Source organism: Barbus barbus (assembly GCF_936440315.1).
Source record: "Barbus barbus genome assembly, chromosome: 33".
Taxonomy (NCBI): domain Eukaryota; kingdom Metazoa; phylum Chordata; class Actinopteri; order Cypriniformes; family Cyprinidae; genus Barbus; species Barbus barbus.
Window position 1 is genome coordinate 3,666,565 of NC_136761.1, and position 24,856 is coordinate 3,691,420.

Sequence of the window (24,856 nt, forward strand, 5' to 3'; positions counted from 1 at the left end):
TTGTGATCCCATTTGTTTGGGATCTTGGACCTGTATATTCATATTCAAATTTCTGATCAGGCATGTCAGAAGTGACAAATTAAAACATTTGTCAAAATGATGACAAGCTAAAATATGAAATAAGCTAGTTACTTGACTTAGTTGATATTCAAACTATTCTTAGCGTGTATATGGAATTTAATTGTACCATTTTTTAAGCATGAAGATTAATCAATAACTTATTTTATATTCATAATTGTTTGTGGATGGGCCTTACACAATAGTGAAGCATCTTTAAAATGTCTAGACCTACAAAACACAACACTTACAACATTACAAAATATACAACACAATCTTTATAGTAATCTTTATCAAATACAAAAATCAATCAAAATCCAGTTAGTAACGGATGAATAGAACCAAGACCTGTCCTACATTTTTTTTCTTTTTCGATAATACAATAAAAAAATCTGTTGCTTCTTCTGTTTGGGTTTTTTTTTACCTTAAAAATTTTAAAAATATAATTTCATATATTCAGATATGTATTGTTTAATATCCATTAGTTCCCCTAATACAGAATATCCATAAGAAATATAAAAAAATGTTTTAGAGTAGCTTGAACAACAGTTTGAGTAGATTGTTTATTTATGAACGAGACCCTTTTCCTTTGTTTACAGCGTTATTGAACCATAAAATGCAAAACAATGAAAACAACAAATTCTTGTACTTTAACTGATCTAAAAGCAGAATGAGATTTAACTGTGATTTTCTGTTGTTACAATCAGTTTAACTGGTGAGATCCTCAGAGGGGAAGGTGTGCAGTGATTATATAAGAATGGAAAGACCGTCTCTGTGAAGGTTGTTGTGAATGAACACAGACAGATGTTAGTTATAGGATCAGAGAAGGACAGCTTTCCTCCGTCACAGTCCAGCTGAACTCTCACACGCTGCAGCTTCTCTTTAACTGTCAAGAGAGTCAAGGGTTGACCTGGGTATTGTGATCTGTATTTGCTGTTCTTGTACCGCACACGCCAGACATTAGTTTTAAAGAAAACCTTTCCCTTCCTTTGGTTTGATGCTGGGGTTATTCCAGCACTCCAGAGTGTATTGTCTCCAACCTCCACATCCCAGCAGTGTGCTCCTGAGTTAAATCCCTCAGAACCCAGAACACATGCATAACTGTCAAACCTCTCTGGATTATCAGGAAGATTTTGACGTACATCACTGAACGACACACTGGTCAGATCAGCAGAGAGTGTGAGGCGACGATATGCTGTGTTTGGATCTAGAGTCAATGGAGCTGCAAAGAGAATCCAATCAGATTAGAGGATAAAATATGATGAATATTAGAAAAATAAACCTAATACATAAACATACACCATGAGGAATAGACTGTGCTTGTCGTCATTATGAGTTTGCTGTATGATCTGATGAAATACAGTTCAGATAGTACTTAAAAGTGATTTTTAGATGTATTTTTATCAAATGTTGGTCTGTCTGTCTTTGTTTCTTAACTATTTCATATTTTGTACTAATGTCAGATTTATTAGGCTCACTGTGTTTGAGAGTCTCCTGCATCTTCTTCCAGACTCTGAACCGCAGGTTACTCAAGTAATGTGGCACATGAATCAAAGCTCCTGAACTCATCTGTGGATCCGGCTGGGAGATCTGGACTCTGGAAGAACATTCAGGATCAGAACTGCAGAGGATTTGAGTTCAGATCCACTGAGAGAAGAAACACCAGCAGCTCAACTTACCTTTCCATCGTGATGCTCAACTCCTGGAAAATACAGAGTTTGAAAAACATTATAAGACTTTACTTAATCATAACAGTTCATTTTCTAATTGTTAATCAGCATCTCTAGGTAATTGGTAAGTTGTTTTGTGCAGAAACAATGAAGCTGAGTTCAGTCGTCACCTTCAGAAAGCAGACGTCGCTGGCTTTCATCATCTCCTCCGTGTCTTTGATTGTGTGAGAAAGAGCTGAGATGTGTCTGTTCATCTCCTCCAGCTTCTCCTTCATCATCTGCTGCTTCTGCTCCTCTTCCTCTCTCAGTGCAGTGATTGTAGCTTCTTCTTCATCTCTGAGAAACTGATGAATCTTCTCAAACTCCTCTTTAATCTGACGCTCTGTGTGCTCAGCTTGAGACTGAAATCACATCACATTCACTTCAGTCAGCTCTGCTTTAACACTCACTCCACTAATGTCCATCATCAACTCTTTACTCCGTATCCTCACCTTGATGTGTTGCACTGTTTTATCACACTTTGCTTTCATTTTTTCTGCATGTTTGAGCTTGTTTTGTAAAGATGTCAGTGCTGTATTCAGCTCCTCCTACAAGTTAAGATGAAAATCTGTTAAACTAAGCTAAGAGCTTTATCATGTTTGGAAGTTTTCATAGCTAGTGTCAACAGTATGACGTATGGTCATTCTCATGAAACAGGCCCATTTGTGCCTAAAATTTGCAGGACGTATATTTTTTAATTATTTAACTTGTAAAGGATAAACATATATAAATATTACTATCAAAGCACTGCTTAGCATATGCAATGACAGACATTTTCTGATCATACCTTGTGAGATGAAAGCACTTCTCTGATGGGTCTGAATGTGTGATTGACATGTTTCTCCGAGTCTCTGCACACGACACACGCCGGCTGTTTGTCCTCCAGACAGAAGAGTTTGAGTTTCTCACTGTGTAAACTGCAGATCTCCTCAGATCCTGATGAATGTCTCTCTTTTCTCAGTGAATCACACAAGTTTTTTAACGCTAGATTACATGGAGGCAGCTCTTTTGAGGATCTTCTTCTGCAGACGGGACACTCCTGAGTTTTCTTGGTCTTCCAGAACTGTTGAAGACACTCTTTACAAATACTGTGACTACAGGACAGAAGAACAGGGTCCTTGAAGATTTCACAGCACACGGGACAAGAAAGCTCTTCCACAGATTGTGAATCCATTTCCTCTTCTTCTGCAACGATCTACAATTTACTTTCACTTTCTGAACTTTACTTTGAAAAGTAAATAACAATTACAATCAAAATCAAACCTATTCTGTTCAATTCACTTCTCCAAAATCCTCATTTATAGTGTCTTCCTCTGATCTCCACAACACTCACTCTTTAGCTTCCAGTATGATACGTAAAAGAGAAATCATAAGATACTCACTTCCTGGTAGGGTAAAGGTTAAAGGTAAAGAAGGGTGGAGTTTCTGATGGTTTTTTGAGCTTCTGAACAGAGACTGAATGTAGTTTCACTTTATTTGTGATATCATCCACCGGACTAAATAAACTGAGAATCAAACTACCTTGCTGAAAACCCCCAATAGAAACCTTTACAGAATTTGTAATGGTTTTACTGGTTTTAATGGATACTGTAATGGTGTCTGTTGGTCTCTACTGGTAATTAGTCGCCTTCGGTAGGTGTCTTGATAAAACCACTAAATCCTAATGGAATATGTCCCAAAAACACACCACAGTGAACCAATTTTTAATGGTTGATGGTTTGTCAGAATCAGAATGAGCTTTATTGGCCAAGTATGTTTACACGAGGAATTTGTTTTAGTGACAGAAGCTCCACAGTGCAACAGAAAGACAAGATGCAAGAGCTGTATACACTAAACCTGACAACCCTTCAGTTTTGGATAATAATATTCTTCCTTTTAGTGACAGATCTCTCTTTAACCATGAATTTTTTTTTTTGTTTGTTTAATGTTCTTAAAAATTGGATGCACATTATTTTGATTTGTAGGTGTGAAGACATATGAAGTGGTCCTCGCTCTTTGAAAGACCCATAATTCAGCTAAAAGCTATTTTGTCTTGAGATGTGCTCATTATAATCCAAATGAATGTCATATTTGCTAATTCCGTCAGATACACACAGATGTTATTATGCCTCATATCTCCTCTAGAGGCGCTGTGCGCGAGGAAGAACTACCGTAGAAGAAGAAGACTGTGGGCGCCGGCGGCAAACACAAACACAAACGAAATACATTTACTTTTATTCTCCGGACTGTAAAAACTACCCAACATGGTTCAAGAGTTTCATGTACTGAGATGTTTTTCCTGCCAAACATTTCAAGTACAGCAGGTAACTCTTTCTTATATCTTTTTTAGTTCAAAATTAAACCGTTTTGTGTCTGTTGTAATGTTATCTTAGCTGTTAAATCACAAACGCTTGACATAAATCACTCTTAGTAATCCACTTAACGTTATTTAAAATTAATGTCAGCTTCTCTCCCCTTGTATTCAGATTGTGTAAATATTAGGTTTGGATTGACTATATATTTTAATTCATCTATTGAACCGAGATCTTTCGGCTAATGCTGTTTTCAGTTGATGCGTCAACAAAACGTCAATAAATGATATTTGTATCACATCAACCGTCTAATTATCCCAATATGACTTTGTTACTTTTAATTGTTTTTTTTGTTGTTTCTGTACCTAATATCCAGATGAATGTCGAGTTGAATCAAGCGCTTGTTTTTCTCTTCTAGGTGAAGAAGAGTGAGAAATGGACTTGTAAAGTGTGCGGCGAGAAGCAGTCATTGATTAAGGTCAAACTGAATCAGTCCAGTGTCCAACTTAGCAATTGTGTTGTTAAATTTAGCAACTTTTCAGACTGCCCATGCAACTTTTTCTTCCAAAAGCACCTAGCAACACATTTAGCTATTTTGAAAATGTATTTGGCAACTTTTGATAAGTGACTCAAATGATAAAAAGGAACATTTACCATTTAAATTACACAAAAAGAGAAAGACAAAGATGCCTAGTAGTGCACACATTACTTGAATTAAGGTAGCTGCTGTTTGCAATGGTTTAATTTAATAATAATAGTAAAAAAATCATAATTTAATAATTGTTCATTTATGATACACTTTGGTAGCTTGTGCTTGTTGATCAGTTGGTACACAGTAGAAAAATATCTAGAAAAATGGAAAAGGTACTAGTAATTTTCCAGGACATTATCCTTTATCTGCTGTAACCCAAAAACACAAAATACAATACGTAATTAAAAATTCAGGTAAAATCCTGTGGAAAGTCAATACAGAGAATTCCTTCATATTAACAGTAGATTGTGCCCTATTTTACAGACTTTTCTTGAAGTGTAGCACACTAACTACTAGCAAATAAAACACTAGGGTTCTTGTTCTCTTTAAAAAAAAAAAAAAAAACTTTTTATGTGTACTGCGATAGGCCAACCAAGACTTGTCATGGCACTTGCATGTTGCTGCTCTTTTGTTGGTTTTGATTGTTTCTAATGTCCTCATTTGTAAGTCGCTTTGGATAAAAGCGTCTGCTAAAAGACTAAATGTAAATGTAATGTACTAATACACTGCTTAAATCTATAACTGTTCAGAATGTGTAGTTTTACTTTTTTACTAGCTAATAAAAAAAACTTACTGTAATCATTCAAAAACGTGTGTTTTTGAAAATGTATTTAAAAATAGTTATTTACAACTTCCCCTGAAAAATAGTTGGCAGCACTGGCAGTCACGGCTGTTTGATGTGTTGTGTGCAGGAGTTTGGTCGAGGCGGCGCAGCTGACTGCAGAAGGCATGTCCAGAAGCTGAATGCTCTGCGAGGACAGATGCTGGAGGGGAACAGTGAAGAGCTGCCGTCTCAGCGGTGAGCAGACCGTCAGGAGCGCCACAGTCTCTTTAAGTTTCAAAAAGTCCTGAAACCTTAACCCTAAAAGGGGCAACGTATCCTGGGGGATACAAACATTTGAGAAGCTGTGGGGAAAAGCAGTGAAAGTGTGGGTCGTATTTCTTGGTTTCATTTTGAAAGGGTGTTTGTTGTGAATAATAGTGTTGTGATATTTGATAGATGAGGTGACTTTGTTTCTGCATTCCTTGTTTAGCTTACAGGAAGCATTTAAACCTGTTTGCCTGCCTGTAGTGGGAAATCTACTCACCCTCTGATAAAAGTTGGTCTAGTTCATATACACTCCCCTGAGTCCCCTCCAAAAGTATTGGGACAGTGAGGCCAATTCCTTTATTTTAGCTGTAGACTGAAAACATTTGGGTTTGACATCAAAAGATGAATATCAGACCAGAGATTTACATGCCGGCTTTTATTTCCAGGTATTTATTTTTTTTTAATACTTTCACTTTAGGAATAATTTTCTGTGTCTTCTTTAAAAAGACACCGACATTAGGTCTTTATTCCAAAGCATTCAGGAAAATAAGAGTCAAGTTTTGAAAACAATCATGAAATTGTATTATTTGAGTCCCAGGAGAATGGAAAATAGCAATACATTTATTTTCTGACATCTCTTTATGGTTTTGCCATTTTTGGGGTTAAATATGCACACAGCCTAATGATTATATTTGTAAAAGTTGTGTAAGCAACTTGCACATTTCTTTTTTCAAGAATTTAATCATTTTATGAAATCAGTGTAGTTGTATCACCCTGCCATTTGTCACCCCAAAAATATAAAACTGAATTTCAATACCAAAATTCAAAACAAGCCCATCATAGGAGACATGTATTCTTAAAGTTACAAAAGACGTATGTAGTCTTCCTGCCAAATTTGTGAATTTGTGATCAAATGAATGACTTTATAAGTAACTTCTTTAACTTTATTGATGAGACAGTATTTACTAGGTTAACTCCAGACCTGTTTCTATTAAATCTGATTATAATGAACTCCAAAAAGGTATGCATTATGGGAATCAGTTCCCTGCGCTGACCTGCACTCATCCTTCCACCAATGCTAGGTTTTGATATTTTTGGTACCCAGAGCACACTGATGCACAATTTCTACATTTCCCTCTGATTTTAGAAATAAATTATGGGTAGGGGTAGGGACGGGGTTAAGTCTATATTTTTGGACAGTAATGTTGATCCAGGAACATGTGTTACTGGACAAAAACACGGTGACCATAAATGAATACAGGGAATGTTTAGATCTACAGGAGTTTGATTAGTAAAAGTTCAACGATGTGTAGGCCTCCAGGAAATACTGGCTGTGTCTGAAAGCTAGCTGCTCTATAAGGCAATGATTTTGCAAGCAACGTTTGCACACAAAAGTACCTCACATGATTTCAGATAAACTGCATAAAGACAGCATAAAGGTTTAATGATCTACAACAAAACAGACCTTTGGTGATAACTAAGCAAATGCTTAATTGCTACAATATCGATTTGAAGTCACCATAATGGTGATTGTGATCCCATTTGTTTGGGATCTTGGACCTGTATATTCATATTCAAATTTCTGATCAGGCATGTCAGAAGTGACAAATTAAAACATTTGTCAAAATGATGACAAGCTAAAATATGAAATAAGCTAGTTACTTGACTTAGTTGATATTCAAACTATTCTTAGCGTGTATATGACATTTAATTGTACCATTTTTTAAGCATGAAGATTAATCAACTTATTTTATATTCATAATTGTTTGTGGATGGGCCTTACACAATAGTGAAGCATCTTTAAAATGTCTAGACCTACAAAACACAACACTTACAACATTACAAAATATACAACACAATCTTTATAGTAATCTTTATCAAATACAAAAATCAATCAAAATCCAGTTAGTAACGGATGAATAGAACCAAGACCTGTCCTACATTTTTTTCTTTTTCGATAATACAATAAAAAAAATCTGTTGCTTCTTCTGTTTGTGTTTTTTTTACCTTAAAAACTTTAAAAATATAATTTCATATATTCAGATATGTATTGTTTAATATCCATTAGTTCCCCTAATACAGAATATCCATAAGAAATGTAAAAAAATGTTTTAGAGTAGCTTGAACAACAGTTTGAGTAGATTTTTTATGAACGAGACCCTTCTCCTTTGATTACAGTGTTATTGATCCATAAAATGCAAAACAATGAAAACAACGAATTCTTGTACTTTAACTGATCTAAAAGCAGAATGAGATTTAACTGTGATTTTCTGTTGTTACAATCAGTTTAACTGGTAAGATCCTCAGAGGGGAAGCTGTGTAGTGATTATATAAGAAAGGAAAGACCGTCTCTGTGAAGGTTGTTGTGAATGAACACAGACAGATGTTAGTTAGAGGATCAGAGAAGGACACCTTTCCTCTGTCGCAGTCCAGCTGAACTCTCACACGCTGCAGCTTCTCTTTAACTGTGAAGAGAGTCCAGGGTTGACCTGGGGATTGTGAGTAGTATTTGCTGTTTATGTACCGCACACACCAGACATTAGTGTTAAAGAAAACCTCTCCCTTCCTTTGGTTTGATGCTGTGGTTATTCCAACAATCCAGTCTGTATTGTCTCCAACCTCCACATCCCAGCAGTGTGCTCCTGAGTTAAAGCCCTCAGAACCCAGAACACATGCATAACTGTCAATCCTCTCTGGATTATCAGGAAGATTTTGACGTACATCACTGTACGACACACTGGTCAGATCAGCAGAGAGTGTGAGGCGACGATATGCTGTGTTTGGATCTAGAGTCAATGGAGCTGCAAAGAGAATAAAATCAGATTAGAGGATAAAATATGATGTTATATTAGAAAAATAAACCTAATACATAAACATACACCATGAGGAATAGACTGTGCTTGTCGTCATTATGAGTTTGCTGTATGATCTGATGAAATACAGTTCAGATTCACTTCAACTTCATAGTACTTAAAGTGATTTTTAGATGTATTTTTATCAAATGTTGGTCTGTCTGTCTTTGTTTCTTAACTATTTCATATTTTGTACTGATGTCAGATTTATTAGGCTCACTGTGTTTGAGAGTCTCCTGCATCTTCTTCCAGACTCTGAACCGCAGGTTACTCAAGTAATGTGGCACATGAATCAAAGCTCCTGAACTCATCTGTGGATCCGGCTGGGAGATCTGGACTCTGGAAGAACATTCAGGATCATAACTGCAGAGGATTTGAGTTCAGATCCACTGAGAGAAGAAACACCTGCAGCTCAACTTACCTTTCCATCGTGATGCTAAACTCCTGGAAAATAGAGAGTTTGAAAAACATTATAAGACTTTACTTAATCATAACAGTTCATTTTCTCATTGTTAATCAGCATCTCTAGGTAATTGGTAAGTTGTTTTGTGCAGAAACAATGAAGCTGAATTCAGTCGTCACCTTCAGAAAGCAGACGTCGCTGGATTTCATCCTCTCCTCCGTGTCTTTGATTGTGTGAGAAAGAGCTGAGATGTGTCTGTTCATCTCCTCCAGCTTCTCCTTCATCATCTGCTGTTTCTGCTCCTCTTCCTCTCTCAGTGCAGTGATTGTAGCTTCTTCTTCATCTCTGAGAAACTGATGAATCTTCTCAAACTCCTCTTTAATCTGACGCTCTGTGTGCTCAGCTTGAGACTGAAATCACATCACATTCACTTCAGTCAGCTCTGCTTTAACACTCACTCCACTAATGTCCATCATCAACTCTTTACTCTGTATCCTCACCTTGATGTGTTGCACTGTTTTATCACACTCTGCTTTCATTTCTTCTGCATGTTTGAGCTTGTTTTGTAAAGATGTCAGTGCTGTATTCAGCTCCTCCTACAAGTTAAGATGAAAATCTGTTAAACTAAGCTAAGAGCTTTATCATGTTTGTAAGTTTTCATAGCTAGTGTCAATAGTATGACGTATGGTCATTCTCATGAAACAGGCCCATTTGTGCCTAAAATTTGCTGGACGTATATTTTTTAATTATTTAACTTGTAAAGGATATACATATACAAACATTACTAGCAAAGCACTGCTTAGCATATGCAATGACAGACATTTTCTGATCTCACCTTGTGAGATGAAAGCACTTCTCTGATGGGTCTGAATCTGTGATTGACATGTTTCTCTGAGTCTCTGCACACGACACACGCCGGCTGTTTGTCCTCCAGACAGAAGAGTTTGAGTTTCTCACTGTGTAAACTGCAGATCTCCTCAGATCCTGATGAATGTCTCTCTTTTATCAGTGAATCACACAAGTTTTTTAACGCTAGATTACGTGGAGGCTCTGCTCTTGAGGATCTTCTTCTGCAGACGGGACATTCCTGAGTTTTCTTGGTCTTCCAGAACTGTTGAAGACACTCTTTACAAATACTGTGACTACAGGACAGAAGAACAGGATCCTTGAAGATTTCACAGCACACGGGACAAGAAAGCTCTTCCACAGATTTTGAATCCATTTCCTCTTCTTCTGCAACGATCTACAATTTACTTTCACTTTCTGAACTTTACTTTGAAAAGTAAATAACAATTACAATCAAAATCAAACCTATTCTGTTCAATTCACTTCTCCAAAATCCTCATTTATAGTGTCCTCCTCTGATCTCCACAACACTCACTCTTCAGCTTCCAGTATGATATGTAAAAGAGAAATCATAAGATACTCACTTCCTGGTAGGGTAAAGGTTAAAGGTAAAGAAGGGTGGAGTTTCTGATGGTTTTTTGAGCTTCTGAACAGAGACTGAATGTAGTTTCACTTTATTTGTGATATCATCCACCGGACTAAATAAACTGAGAATCAAACTACCTTGCTGAAAACCCCAATAGAAACCTTTACAGAATTTGTAATGGTTTTACTGGTTTTAATGGATACTGTAATGGTGTCTGTTGGTCTCTACTGGTAATTAGTCGCCTTCGGTTGGTGTCTTGATAAAACCACTAAATCCTAATGGAATATGTCCCAAAAACACACCACAGTGAACCAATTTTTAATGGTTGATGGTTTGTCAGAATCAGAATGAGCTTTATTGGCCAAGTATGTTTACACGAGGAATTTGTTTTAGTGACAGAAGCTCCACAGTGCAACAGAAAGACAAGATGCAAGAGCTGTATACACTAAACCTGACAATCCTTCAGTTTTGGATAATAATATTCTTCCTTTTAGTGACAGATCTCTCTTTAACCATGAATTTAATTTTTGTTTAATTTTCTTAAAAATTGGATGCACATTATTTTGATTTGTAGGTGTGAAGACATATGAAGTGGTCCTCGCTCTTTGAAAGACCCATAATTCAGCTAAAAGCTATTTTGTCTTGAGATGTGCTCATTAAAATCCAAATGAATGTCATATTTGCTAATTCCGTCAGATACACACAGATGTTATTATGCCTCATATCTCCTCTAGAGGCGCTGTGCGCGAGGAAGAACTACCGTAGAAGAAGAACACTGTGGGCGCCGGCGGCAAACAGAAACATGAACGAAATACATTTACTTTTATTCTCCGGACTGTAAAAACTACCCAACATGGTTCAAGAGTTTCATGTACTGAGATGTTTTTCCTGCCAAACATTTCAAGTACAGCAGGTAACTCTTTCTTATATCTTTTTTAGTTCAAAATTAAACCGTTTTGTGTCTGTTGTAATGTTAGCTTAGCTGTTAAATCACAAACGCTTGACATAAATCACTCTTAGTAATCCACTTAACGTTATTTAAAATTAATGTCAGCTTCTCTCCCCTTGTATTCAGATTGTGTACATATTAGGTTTGGATTGACTATATATTTTAATTCATCTATTGAACCGAGATCTTTTGGCTAATGCTGTTTTCAGTTGATGCGTCAACAAAACGTCAATAAATGATATTTGTATCACATCAACCCGTCTAATTATCCCAATATGACTTTGTTACTTTTAATTTTTTTTTTTTTTTTTTGTTGCTGTACCTAATATCCAGATGAATGTCGAGTTGAATCAAGCGCTTGTTTTTCTCTTCTAGGTGAAGAAGAGTGAGAAATGGACTTGTAAAGTGTGCGGCGAGAAGCAGTCATTGATTAAGGTCAAACTGAATCAGTCCAGTGTCCAACTTAGCAATTGTGTTGTTAAATTTAGCAACTTTTCTGCCCATGCAACTTTTTCTTCCAAAAGCACCTAGCAACACATTTAGCTATTTTGAAAATGTATTTGGCAACTTTTGATAAGTGACTCAAATGATAAAAAGGAACATTTACCATTTAAATTACACAAAAAGAGACAAACAAAGATGCCTAGTAGTGCACACATTACTTGAATTAAGCTGCTGTTTGCAATTGTTTAATTTAATAATAATAAAAAAAATCATAATTTACATTTATTCATTTAGCTGACGCTTTTATCCAAAGCGACTTACAATTGCTATATATGTCAGAGGTCGCACGCCTCTGGAGCAACTAGGGGTTAAGTGTCTTGCTCAGGGACACATTGGTGTCTCACAGTGGATTCGAACCCGGGTCTCTCACACCAAAGGCACGTGTCTTATCCACTGCGCCATCACCACCCCCATTAACATTAATAATTTAATAATTGTTCATTTATGATACACTTTGGTAGCTTGTGCTTGCAATTGTTGATCAGTTGGTACACAGTAAGAAAAATATCTAGAAAAATGGAAAAGGTACTAGTAATTTTCCAGGACATTATCCTTTATCTGCTGTAACCCAAAAACACAAAATACAATACGTAATTAAAAATTCAGGTAAAATCCTGTGGAAAGTCAATACAGAGAATTCCTTCATATTGTGCCCTATTTTACAGACTTTTCTTGAAGTGTAGCACACTAACTACTAGTAAATAAAACACTAGGGTTCTTGTTTTCTTTAAAAAAAAAAAAACTTTTTATGTGTACTGCGATAGGCCAACCTAGACTTGTCATGGCACTTGCATGTTGCTGCTCTTTTGTTGGTTTTGATTGTTTCTAATGTCCTCATTTGTAAGTCGCTTTGGATAAAAGCATCTGCTAAAAGACTAAATGTAAATGTAATGTACTAATACACTGCTTAAATCTATAACTGTTCAGAATGTGTAGTTTTACTTTTTTACTAGCTAATAAAAAAAACTTATTGTAATCATTCAAAAACGTGTGTTTTTGAAAATGTATTTAAAAATAGTTATTTACAACTTCCCCTGAAAAATAGTTGGCAGCACTGGCAGTCACGGCTGTTTGATGTGTTGTGTGCAGGAGTTTGGTCGAGGCGGCGCAGCTGACTGCAGAAGGCATGTCCAGAAGCTGAATGCTCTGCGAGGACAGATGCTGGAGGGGAACAGTGAAGAGCTGCCGTCTCAGCGGTGAGCAGACCGTCAGGAGCGCCACAGTCTCTTTAAGTTTCATAAAGTCCTGAAACCTTAACCCTAAAAGGGGCAACGTATCCTGGGGGATACAAACATTTGAGAAGCTGTGGGGAAAAGCAGTGAAAGTGTGGGTCGTATTTCTTGGTTTCATTTTGAAAGGGTGTTTGTTGTGAATAATAGTGTTGTGATATTTGATAGATGAGGTGACTTTGTTTCTGCATTCCTTGTTTAGCTTACAGGAAGCATTTAAACCTGTTTGCCTGCCTGTAGTGGGAAATCTACTCACCCTCTGATAAAAGTTGGTCTAGTTCATATACACTCCCCTGAGTCCCCTCCAAAAGTATTGGGACAGTGAGGCCAATTCCTTTATTTTAGCTGTAGACTGAAAACATTTGGGTTTGACATCAAAAGATGAATATCAGACCAGAGATTTACATGCCGGCTTTTATTTCCAGGTATTTTTTTTTTTAAATACTTTCACTTTAGGAATAATTTTCTGTGTCTTCTTTAAAAAGACACCGACATTAGGTCTTTATTCCAAAGCATTCAGGAAAATAAGAGTCAAGTTTTGAAAACAATCATGAAATTGTATTATTTGAGTCCCAGGAGAATGGAAAATAGCAATACATTTATTTTCTGACATCTCTTTATGGTTTTGCCATTTTTGGGGTTAAATATGCACACAGCCTAATGATTATATTTGTAAAAGTTGTGTAAGCAACTTGCACATTTCTTTTTTCAAGAATTTAATCATTTTATGAAATCAGTGTAGTTGTATCACCCTGCCATTTGTCACCCCAAAAATATAAAACTGAATTTCAATACCAAAATTCAAAACAAGCCCATCATAGGAGACATGTATTCAAGTCACTCCATGTATGAGTTGCATTTTTATGCAATGCATTTTGAGTAAATTAATGTTGCAAAAAGTGAGCATCATGTCATTGACCCTTTGACTAACAATGTTTTAAAGAGAATCGGATGAAAACTATGAAAACGAAGATGTTCATGAAAGTCTGGATCAAAATCCTGAATCAGAGGTAAAGCACCAATGTCCAATCAGTTCTTTTGTCTGCTGAGTTAATGGTTATCATGCAGAGAGAAATTGAGAAGTCACCTGTAGATCAATTGAGAATCAATACGTTTGCCAACAACACTGGCCTCATAAGCGTCCTCTCCTTGTAGCAGGAAGTGGATCAAGTCAGCCGCTGGAGTAAATACACTGATCAAACAGCTGAGGGTCCAAATGGACATGAAGATGAGGAAGAAGATGTGAATGTTTATACAGAAAGACACAGATTCAGAAGCCAAGGAACCAGGTACCACACAACATTCATACTTGCCAATAAAAGCATTTAATCTGTTAATAAGGAAAACTACTGTGGTTTTTAAAGATTGTGATTATTAATAAAGAATCTTAGCACAAAGGAATCATGAAAAAGTCTTGTATTTTCATATTGCCAAACAGCTTTTTTATTAATCATGTGAACAAATACTAATGTAATATCATCTCTTTTTCTGAACAGGAAAAGGAAGAAAATCTCCACTTCAAAGTCTTTTGAAAATAACTGTGAGGATGAGGAGTCATGGACGGGTTGTTCTGGGTTTAAGAGACGGCCGTATCAGGTAAGCCACTCAATGCACTTTAACACATCTGCAACAGTATCTCAAGACTCATATGCTAAGATGCCCTGTTCAAAAAACACCATTCCAACACAAACACTTCTTGTATCTATTGCAGGCGGACAGGAGGTTCAAATCATCGTGGAGTAAAGGATCGGCTTCCACATATTTCTCCTGTGGCAGGTCAGGTGATATGGAGCCGTGCATTAGCACAAATCTCCCATCATCCCGTCAGGCTGTTTGTTACCCTACAGCCTGCTCCAGTTCCACATACACAGCAGAGAACTCTGGTGAAAATAAACAGCAGTGTAACTCTTCACATAAGCCTCCAGCAGTTGAGGTAACCAAAGGTCTTCTCCTGCACAGCAACAGTCCTTCTGCTTCTTCTCGTCAGAAGTTTGACGAATCGAAGATTGAGAATAAGGACTCCAAATGGGATAAATTCCTCACAGTTGTCCCTGATCAGCAGGACGAGGAAGAGTATGACTATGAAGGTCATGATTCCTCGAATTACAGTGATAACACAGCAGTGGCTTGTTTCACAGAAGCACTTACAGACATGGGTGTGGATTCTGAAGAGTGCAGATATCCAACAGATGGAAAGACGGACAGTGGTGCTCTAGGGAGGCAGAAGTCTGTTGGTGATATTTGTGTGGATAGAAATGTATCCAGTCCAAACATCAGTCACAGCTCAAAGCCAGACAGTTTTGAAAACGCTGTCTGTAAACAGCCTACACTGTTTAAGATGCCATGTTCAAGCCTTTCTATAAACTCCCTGTTCTTTACCGATGAAGACTTTGACGACACATTTTGAGAAGTTGCATTCTATTTAAAAAGCTATTCTATTCACAAATTAAAGTTGCATGATGTTACCATATTCTCTCATTGGTAGTTAAACCATTCTCCAGTCTTGCACGTATAAAAAAAATCCAAACAACTTGTTTCTTTTTATTGTATTTTATTGTGGATAGAAAGGACAGGAATTTTAGAAGACCTACAGAAATATTAACCTGATTCCATCTTGTTTATTCAAACTAACAATAAAAATACCCCCAGGTTTCTGCTTTGCCTACAAACTCTTCTTATTGTTTACGTAAATGCAAATAGAAAAATCATACAAATGTAGACCTCTACCTTTATATGTAATATGCATATAAAATAATAATAAAATAATCTTTATTACATGAGGTGTAATATTAATGACATAAATGCTGAATATATCTATTTTGTATAAAAGCCCAATAATGAGCTTAACTACGTACCAGTCACCTGAGTAATTGATATTGTTGATAACATTTACGTAAAGAATTTGTCATTGAAAAAGTATGGAAAGACTTTGCCAATAGAAAATAGGCCAGAAGTCTCAAACATTATTAGTGATGGCCCAGGTCTTCTTTATTCCTGCGCTCCTCTACTTCTGTGGGCCGGGTTTGGAGTACTGGATGGTATCCAGGGCAGCTCCGATGTCGAACTTCTTGGTGTGGAGCAGTCTGGTCAACCATCCACCCTCATCGGTGAAGCCCATGGAAAGCATCTGAGAAACAGACTCCACCAGCCTGGGGTCTGCATCTGAGGGAGAGGACATTAAAATTAGGATGCTTGAATTGATATGAAGTGGACTGGAATTGGCTACTGGCCATTGGCCCAATGACGCTGCACTGTACCTTGAGGAAGGTGTGGGTAGAGAGCTGCCTCACGTAGACCAGTGGGACCCTCGGAGACGCTTGTGCTGGAGTCGGTACTTAGCGGGACTGGAAGATCTGTCCCGTCCTGCTTCAACCTGAGGGACTGCAGCTCTCCTGTGGAGGGGTCCACCTCTTTAGAGCTGAGATGAGTCCATTCCTCATCACTGCCTTGGTCTTTCTGTCCCTAGGATAGAAGGAATGAACGTGAACCGAATGTAGCTTCTCTGCCTTTAATATTGAACTTCTAAACTTCTGCCTTTTTTGGCTTTGAAAACTCAAGATGTTACAATCCTGTATACTATCTGGCAGGGGCATATTTAATAAAACAAATTCGTCCCCCGCACTTTTTCGGGCAAGTGTGTTCACGTAAAGGTCTTCAGTGACTAGTGTAAATATATCTAGATTTAAATTCAAACATAGCCTATGCATGACCTGGCATTTTATTTGTATCCAAAATGAGATGTGAACATTACTGAGTGCTAAACACTCTCATGCAGTGCGTTTCATTCATACTCGACGCTAGAGGGCGCTCTCCTGCAAAAGGACAAAACGGACTCATAAAAGTAATAACTTACAGCATGCAGGAAATCCCTATTATGGACAAAAGGCATCTAGCTATCGCTGTAGCTAAGCTGAATAAAAAAAAAGACGATACATGCACACGATTGTGACAATATATGGTATGTGTGTTTTTCAAGTCATCTCCAGGGAATAAAGTATCTGAATAATGCAGTGCTAACTGACATAGCATTTATTACAGTGGCTTACAGAAACTAAAAATATATTTTCTTCCTTGTTCTGTGATAAAAATGGAAAAAAAGTGTAGTACATTACAAACCATAAAACTGCAATTAGGTAAATTTAGGAAAAATATTACAAATGCAATAAATAATTCAAATTATTGGTAATTGTCCAGCAGTTTATTTGATTTTTTTTAGTCAATTAAAAGTAAGAGAAAAAATAAAACCTGTCAATTGCACACAAATTTTTTTTTTTTTTTTTTTAAGATTTCTGTCCCCCTCACTTCTGAAATGATGGCTACACCCCAGCTATCAGGCATCATATAACTGCTTGGATATTGTGGTAGGCCTGTGGTAGGCCTCATCAGCAACAACGATGAAACGCTCTACAGAGAGGAAGTGGCACAGCTGGCGAAATGGTGTGGTGCTAACAACCTGTCCCTCAATGCGAGTAAGACAAAAGAGGTTGTGATGGACTTCAGGAGAAACTTTGTTGACCATCCCCCACTGACCATCGACGGCTCAACCGTGGAGAGAGTCGGCAGCACTAAATTCCTGGGGGTGCACATCACAGAAGATCTCACCTGGACCACCAACGTCACGTCACTCAACAAGAAGGGACAACAGCGCCTCCACTTTCTCTGCCGGCTGAAAAGGGCAAGTCTCCCTCCACCCATCCTCACCACTTTCTACAGAGGCACCATTGAGAGTGTGCTGACCACCTGTATCACTGTCTGGTATGGGAACTGCAGTGCTGCTGACCGCAAGACCCTGCAATGGACAGTGAACACTGCCGCAAAGATCATCTGTGCCCCTCTCCCCTCCATCCTGGACATTTTCCTTACACAATGCTCCAGCAAGGCCTCCAGCATCGTGAAAGACCCCATCCACTCCTCCCACAACCTCTTCCAGCTCCTACCATCTGGTATCAAAGTGCAGTATCAAAGCTCGCTCTGTCAGATTGCTCAACAGCTTTTTTTCCCAGGCTGTGAGAGCTCTTAACTCCAATCTCCCTGTCCCCCTCTGACCCCCCACTCACCCAACTCATTAATACTGTTGACAACTTTTCCTAAATGCACTTCTGAGTGTGCTACACACAGGTGAGTGGGCTGTACAAACCACCTGTAGTAACGCACTCATTCCACTATATGCACACTAGACACTTTCTATGAACACTCCCTGCTACAAAGACTCAATACAAAAATGTTTACTTGAGCATTGCACTACAAAATAATGTTTACTTGAGCGTTGCACTACAAATCTTTTTGCACTATGCGCTGCTTCCCACAAAATCTCTCATTAATCTGCACAACAATTTAATGTACGAAATATATATACTATTTTTATTTTATTATCTTTTTGCACAATTTCATGTACAGTATATATGTAAAGTTCTTGTACAGTCTCAGTTTGTGTATGTCTAGGCAGCTAGGTTTAGTAGTTTTAGTATTTATAGTATATGTATAGTCAGATGCTCTCTTCTTTTTTTTTCTCTTATACTTGCATTGTTGTATGTTTATCTTATGTTTAACTAGTATGTAGCACCGTAGAAGCAAATGTTTGGGAAAGGCCAAAAGTATCAGTAATAAACCCAAGAAGGGAACGTACCAAGGGGGCTCAACATGGCCGCCACTCCCTCTCCAATGTTCTTTAGGTACTCCATATTAGCCTGGGAGGAGTCAGTAGCACCTGTAGAAGATGATAGTTTCTGTCAGGGAAAAGTTGGTCTACAGCATTGTAACAAATTATTGTAAGCTCAGATTTCATACATATGTGACTCTGGACCATAAAACCAGTCAATTTGTTAGGATTGCACAATATTTGGCCAAGATATAACTATTAAAAAATCTGGAATCAGAGGGTGCAAAAAAAAAAAAATCAAAATACTGAGAAAATCGCCTTTAAAGTTGTCCAAATGAAGTTCTTAGCAATGCATATTACTAATCAAGAATTAAGTTTTGATAAATTTACGGTAGGACATTTACAAACTATCTTCATGGAACATGATCTTTACTTAATATCCTAATGGTTTTTGGCATAAAAGAAAAATGGATCATTTTGACCCAAACAATGTATTGTTGACAACTTAAGACTGGTTTTGTGGTCCAGGGTCTCGCGTTTGAAAGGAAAGGGTAAGAAATGGGTGGTATTTCTGGAATAGCACTAATAAAAACTAATTTGTTGATTCAAAACAATTTGAATAAATGCGTTCTGAAAATATAATTTTTTAAAATAAAATGAAATGGATGCAAATATTTAAGAAACTGACATGTTTTTTTTGGAGTCCAGAAATCTTATCTGTTTTATGTATGCATGACTGACACATATACATCGTATTAGGTTTATTAGTTTACATTAAAACTGTAATCCAGATACATGGACATTTAGGCCTGTCAAAAAATGACATGAATTAATTCCGTTCATATGTGGCCCCAAAACACATTTTTGGACACTTGAGGCACGTGAACAGATCTGAACTTTACATCACAGGTGTAGTTGATCACATTAACAAATTAACTTGTTTCACAAGGTTTAACAACCAGGAAGTGTCTAAGACATTTTGTCTTCATTTGAGAGCTAAATAATATATTTTAAATTGATTCCAATGAATGCTTGTGCTATATTTAAAATAAATGCCTTCTGTTTTTTTATTTATTTATTTTTTGATATTTAAAGAAATTTATACTTTTTTTTTTCTTTTTTTTTAAATTGTGACTCGTGTCCAAATGCATTTTGAGCCACTGTATACACACAAATTTGATGAAAATCCCCCAAATGAAGTAATACAAGAGTGTAAGGTCTTTGAAATATCTTGTTCTTTTATTCCTCACAACTCTTTGCTGTGGTTAAAAAACAGAATGGTGGAACAGTTTATTTAAACTTTGGACAAAGTCTACAAAAAATGAAGAAGACTAAATTCTGATGATCTTGTAAACCAATGAGATCTTTATAACAGTATAGCAGACTACTTGCATAAATGCAGATAAATATTAGTTATTAGTGATAACTTATCACTCTGTGTCTCTGTGTTGATATGTCTTAGAAATAAATGTGTGTACCACGACCTGAACGTGGACATTTTTACTGATGTACTAAAAAGCCTTTTTTCTTGATCAAGTATAAGCTATAAATCAGATGACAGAAGGGATGTATTAGATTGCGTACAGCATGTTTTCAGCAATGTTTGGATGATTATTGGCTTTAAATATTTGCTCCTCAAACATGATGCAGTAGGCTTTATGGTTATTGGATTCATCATACTGTACGTTTATCATCAGATTTCTGACTTCTCTCTCTTTCTGTCTCAGGGTGGAGTTTCAGAATAAATTCTACAGTGGAACAGGCTACAAACTCACTCCGTTTGCCTTCACATCAGAGATCGGAGCTTTCTCTCTAAAGTGACCCATGAGCCTCCTCTAGCAGTCACGGGACAGAGAAGAATAATGGAATTACTTTGCTGGGGACACGAAGTGCATTTTAAAATGTATCATGGATTTATATTTTAGCTTGAGTGAAAAATCAAACATGAAAGATGTTTTAGCGCCCTATTATGCATCCACATCCATATCTTTGACACTATGCAACATTATCTTTGAAACTATATCTGAGTACATGGCACACACATCTGATGTTGAGTCTTTTAGTTTAATGAACATTGATTTTTTTTAATTGAAGACGAGTCCACATAAAATAAAGTTATTTTAACTAATGCTCCATAATCAGGTGTATCATGATGACAGCCATCTAATTATGGTTTAATGCTGCAATTATGAAATAATTTGGCAATTAATCACAGGAATATGCAGACTTTAAATTAAAGTACGTTTAGAATGTTTTCTCACAATCACCTCCCAACATAAAATTAAAATCCGTTTTAAAATGAGTGATCATTTTCAGCTTGTTAATCAATAGCTTGAAATGTTTTGATTTACAGCATTTTTCAAAATTAATCTTCCGTCCATGTCTTCTTTTATTGTTGCTTTTCTATGATTGTTTTAATTATGGAGCTGATGTCAAGCCTCACATTTGTCCTTGATGATCAGTAAAGACCAAAGCCTTTCAATACTGTTTGATGCATTATTCACTGCAGATTACAAAAATATCATCTTTTACACAGAAGAGCGAGCAATTGTGCACATATTAATTTAAATTTTTTGTATTGCACAAGAACAGTAACATAAAATACATATATAGAGGATCACAGTATATTCATCTATTATCAATTACATTCATAATAGCATCAAAGGAACGAAAGAAAGATAATTAACTCTTATTTATATACAAGAAAACTATATCTTTACCATGTTGTAAATTTAAATCAATATCAGTCCAAAATATTTGGGTAGATACACATTCATAAAATAAGTGTTTTATGGATTCTTAAAGTTACAAAAGACGTATGTAGTCTTCCTGCCAAATTTGTGAATTTGCGATCAAATGAATGACTTTATAAGTAACTTCTTTAACTTTATTGATGAGACAGTATTTACTAGGTTAACTCCAGACCTGTTTCTATTAAATCTGATTATAATGAATTCCAAAAAGGTATGCATTATGGGAATCAGTTCCCTGCGCTGACCTGCACTCATCCTTCCACCAATGCTAGGTTTTGATATTTTTGGTACCCAGAGCACACTGATGCACAATTTCTACATTTCCCTCTGATTTTAGAAATAAATTATGGGTAGGGGTAGGGACGGGGTTAAGTCTATATTTTTGGACAGTAATGTTGATCCAGGAACATGTCTTACTGGACAAAAACATGGTGACCATAGATGAATACAGGGAATGTTTAGATCTACAGGAGTTTGATTAGTAAAAGTTCAATGATGTGTAGGCCTCCAGGAAATACTGGCTGTGTCTGAAAGCTAGCTGCTCTATAAGGCAATGATTTTGCAAGCAACGTTTGCACACAAAAGTACCTCACATGATTTCGGATAAACTGCATAAAGACAGCATAAAGGTTTAATGATCTACAACAAAACAGACCTTTGGTGATAACTAAGCAAATGCTTAATTGCTACAATATCAATTTCTCACTTGAAATTACATCAAAAGTGGAAAACAAATGTCAAAAATGTAGATTGACACAAACTGACCACCAATCGCAACTTTAAGTTGCTATTTTATTTATTTTATGTTCAACTGTCATGGAATGGAACTGTAAAGATTGTTTTAAAAATTGTAGTCAGAAATGTACTGTGAAATCAATGCATGCTGGGTCATTTTATTACAAATGACTGTGAATGAACAGCAGAATGATGCTAACATCTTTAACAGTGCCACTGTCAGAAATGTACTTGTTTACTGTAATTGTTTTGAAGTCACCATAATGGTGATTGTGATCCCATTTGTTTGGGATCTTGGACCTGTATATTCATATTCAAATTTCTGATCAGGCATGTCAGAAGTGACAAATTAAAACATTTGTCAAAATGATGACAAGCTAAAATATGAAATAAGCTAGTTACTTGACTTAGTTGATATTCAAACTATTCTTAGCGTGTATATGAAATTTAATTGTACCATTTTTTAAGCATGAAGATTAATCAATAACTTATTTTATATTCATAATTGTTTGTTGATGGGCCTTACACAATAGTGAAGCATCTTTAAAATGTCTAGACCTACAAAACACAACACTTACAACATTACAAAATATACAACACAATCTTTATAGTAATCTTTATCAAATACAAAATTCAATCAAAATCCAGTTAGTAACGGATGAATAGCACCAAGACCTGTCCTACATTTTTTTCTTTTTCGATAATACAATAAAAAAAATCTGTTGCTTCTTCTGTTTGTGTTTTTTTTACCTTAAAAACTTTAAAAATATAATTTCATATATTCAGATATGTATTGTTTAATATCCATTAGTTCCCCTAATACAGAATATCCATAAGAAATGTAAAATAATGTTTTAGAGTAGCTTGAACAACAGTTTGAGTAGATTTTTTATTTATGAATGAGACCCTTTTCCTTTGATTACAGTGTTATTGATCCATAAAATGCAAAACAATGAAAACAACAAATTCTTGTACTTTAACTGATCTAAAAGCAGAATGAGATTTAACTGTGATTTTCTGTTGTTACAATCAGTTTAACTGGTAAGATCCTCAGAGGGGGAGCTGTGCAGTGATTATATAAGAATGGAAAGACCGTCTCTGTGAAGGTTGTTGTGAATGAACACAGACAGATGTTAGTTAGAGGATCAGAGAACGATACCTTTCCTCTGTCACAGTCCAGCTGAACTCTCACACACTGCATCTTCTCTTTAACTGTGAAGCGAGTGAAGGCTTGATCTGGGGATTTTGAGTAGTATTTGCTGTTCTTGTACCGCACACGCCAGACATTAGTTTTAAAGAAAACCTCTCCCTTCCTTTGGTTTGATGCTGTGGTTATTCCAGCACTCCAGTATGTATTGTCTCCAACCTCCACATCCCAGCAGTGTGCTCCTGAGTTAAAGCCCTCAGAACCCAGAACACATGCATACTCATCAAACCTCTCTGGATTATCAGGAAGATTTTGACCTACATCACTGTATGATACACTGGTCAGATCAGCAGAGAGTGTGAGGCAAGGATGTGCTGTGTTTGGATCTAGAGTCAATGGAGCTGCAAAGATAATAAAATCAGATTAGAGGATAAAATATGATGTATATTAGAAAAGTAAACCTAATACATAAACATACACCACGAGGAATAGACTGTTTTGTAGTCATTATGAGTTTGCTGTATGATCTGATGAAATACAGTTCAGATTCACTTCAACTTCATAGTACTTAAAGTTATTTTTAGATGTATTTTTATATTTTTGCACAGACTGCACATTGTCAAAGTTATTACACTATAAACTGTCTAAAGTTGTTACTGTACAAGCACAGTAAACTATTTCTATAAAATATTGCACTACTGCTATTTTGCATAGAATACATTGTTCTATCAATACTTTGCACACTCATCCAGCTGTATTTATTTATTACCACTGTTCTCACGTTTCTGCTGTTCATAATGTGTATATATAATCTGTAATCTATATAATCTACATTGCTCTGTTCATAATGTACATACAATCCCTTCATTGCATTCCTATTTATATTCTGTATATACTCTGCTTAATACTGTATATAGCAATTCCACTGTATATTCTGTAAATCATATCTTCACTTACTCTGCACTTATATGTATATAAAACACTATATTCTTGCACTTCTGGTTAGATGCTAACTGCATTTCATTAGCTCTGTACTTGTACTCTGCATAAATGACAATAAAGTTGAATCTAATCTAATCTAATCTAATCTAATCTAATCTAATCTAATCTAATCTAATCTATTTTTATCAAATGTTGGTCTGTCTGTCTTTGTTTCTTAACTAATCACAAGAATATGCAGAGTTTAAATGAAATAAAGTACATTTAGAATGTTTTCTCACAATGACCTCCCAACATAAAATTAAAATCCGTTTTAAAATGAATAATAATTTTCAGCTTGTTAATCAATGTAACGGTTCGGTGGTTGAGGAGGAATAAGGCGCACGACGAATGTATAAATAAAAAGAGTAGCAGTAATCTTTAATAATCAGCATCCACATACTTAGTTAACTCAAGATCGGACAAACACAGAGGGAGAACTGAGGACTTATAAAGGGAGAGGAACAAACGAGGAAACAAGATGATTAATCAAACACAGGTGAAGAATATAACTAATTAACAAAACTAGGTCATGAACTAAAACAGGAAAAACCAAATAAGGGCAGAAAGGAAACTAAACAGAAACAGATATGTTACAGTATCTCCCCCTCCCGGAAGGTGCGTCCCGCACCGTAACAGTAACATCGGGGAGGGAG

The 24,856-nt window shown here is 36.3% G+C and overlaps 4 protein-coding genes across 8 annotated transcripts in view; 1 reads left to right on the forward strand and 3 right to left on the reverse strand.

Annotated features, from left to right (window-relative positions):
* Window positions 1-315: 315 nt before the first annotated feature.
* Window positions 316-3,174, reverse strand: LOC306853645 (nuclear factor 7, brain-like). Its single transcript, XM_079391203.1, has 6 exons — window positions 2,554-3,174; window positions 2,219-2,314; window positions 1,898-2,128; window positions 1,737-1,759; window positions 1,536-1,654; window positions 316-1,279 (listed from the first exon to the last, which is right to left on the reverse strand). Exons 1-6 carry the CDS (start codon window positions 2,938-2,940, stop codon window positions 735-737), a joined length of 1,401 nt encoding a protein of 466 aa, XP_079247329.1. The 5' UTR covers window positions 2,941-3,174; the 3' UTR covers window positions 316-734.
* A 725-nt stretch (window positions 3,175-3,899) lies between these two features.
* LOC306853652 (MRN complex-interacting protein-like) lies at window positions 3,900-15,764 on the forward strand. 5 transcript variants are annotated; one of them, XM_079391210.1, is made up of 10 exons: window positions 3,920-4,069; window positions 4,476-4,535; window positions 5,501-5,607; window positions 11,041-11,219; window positions 11,631-11,690; window positions 12,849-12,955; window positions 13,932-13,998; window positions 14,144-14,277; window positions 14,485-14,584; window positions 14,700-15,764. In XM_079391210.1, the coding sequence occupies exons 4-10, from the start codon at window positions 11,160-11,162 to the stop codon at window positions 15,393-15,395; spliced, it is 1,224 nt and encodes a 407-aa protein (XP_079247336.1). In that variant the 5' UTR covers window positions 3,920-4,069; window positions 4,476-4,535; window positions 5,501-5,607; window positions 11,041-11,159; the 3' UTR covers window positions 15,396-15,764. The 5 variants fall into 5 exon arrangements, with proteins under 5 accessions (XP_079247337.1, XP_079247339.1, XP_079247336.1 ...); XM_079391211.1 differs by lacking the exons at window positions 11,041-11,219; window positions 11,631-11,690; window positions 12,849-12,955 and having other exon boundaries at window positions 3,900-4,069; window positions 14,700-15,655; XM_079391213.1 differs by lacking the exons at window positions 11,041-11,219; window positions 11,631-11,690; window positions 12,849-12,955 and having other exon boundaries at window positions 3,900-4,069; window positions 14,147-14,277; window positions 14,700-15,655.
* LOC306853644 (nuclear factor 7, brain-like) lies at window positions 7,461-10,329 on the reverse strand. The gene is made up of 6 exons (XM_079391202.1): window positions 9,710-10,329; window positions 9,375-9,470; window positions 9,054-9,284; window positions 8,893-8,915; window positions 8,692-8,810; window positions 7,461-8,420 (listed from the first exon to the last, which is right to left on the reverse strand). The coding sequence occupies exons 1-6, from the start codon at window positions 10,094-10,096 to the stop codon at window positions 7,876-7,878; spliced, it is 1,401 nt and encodes a 466-aa protein (XP_079247328.1). The 5' UTR covers window positions 10,097-10,329; the 3' UTR covers window positions 7,461-7,875.
* LOC306853651 (sequestosome-1-like) overlaps window positions 15,545-24,856 on the reverse strand; it is a 117,831-nt gene continuing 108,519 nt past the window's right edge. The window contains exons 7-8 of the mRNA XM_079391209.1: window positions 16,246-16,450; window positions 15,545-16,150 (exon numbers count right to left, since the gene is read on the reverse strand). Coding sequence (XP_079247335.1) covers window positions 15,993-16,150; window positions 16,246-16,450 — 363 coding nt within the window. The 3' untranslated portion in view covers window positions 15,545-15,992. The remainder of the gene's footprint in view (window positions 16,151-16,245; window positions 16,451-24,856) is intronic.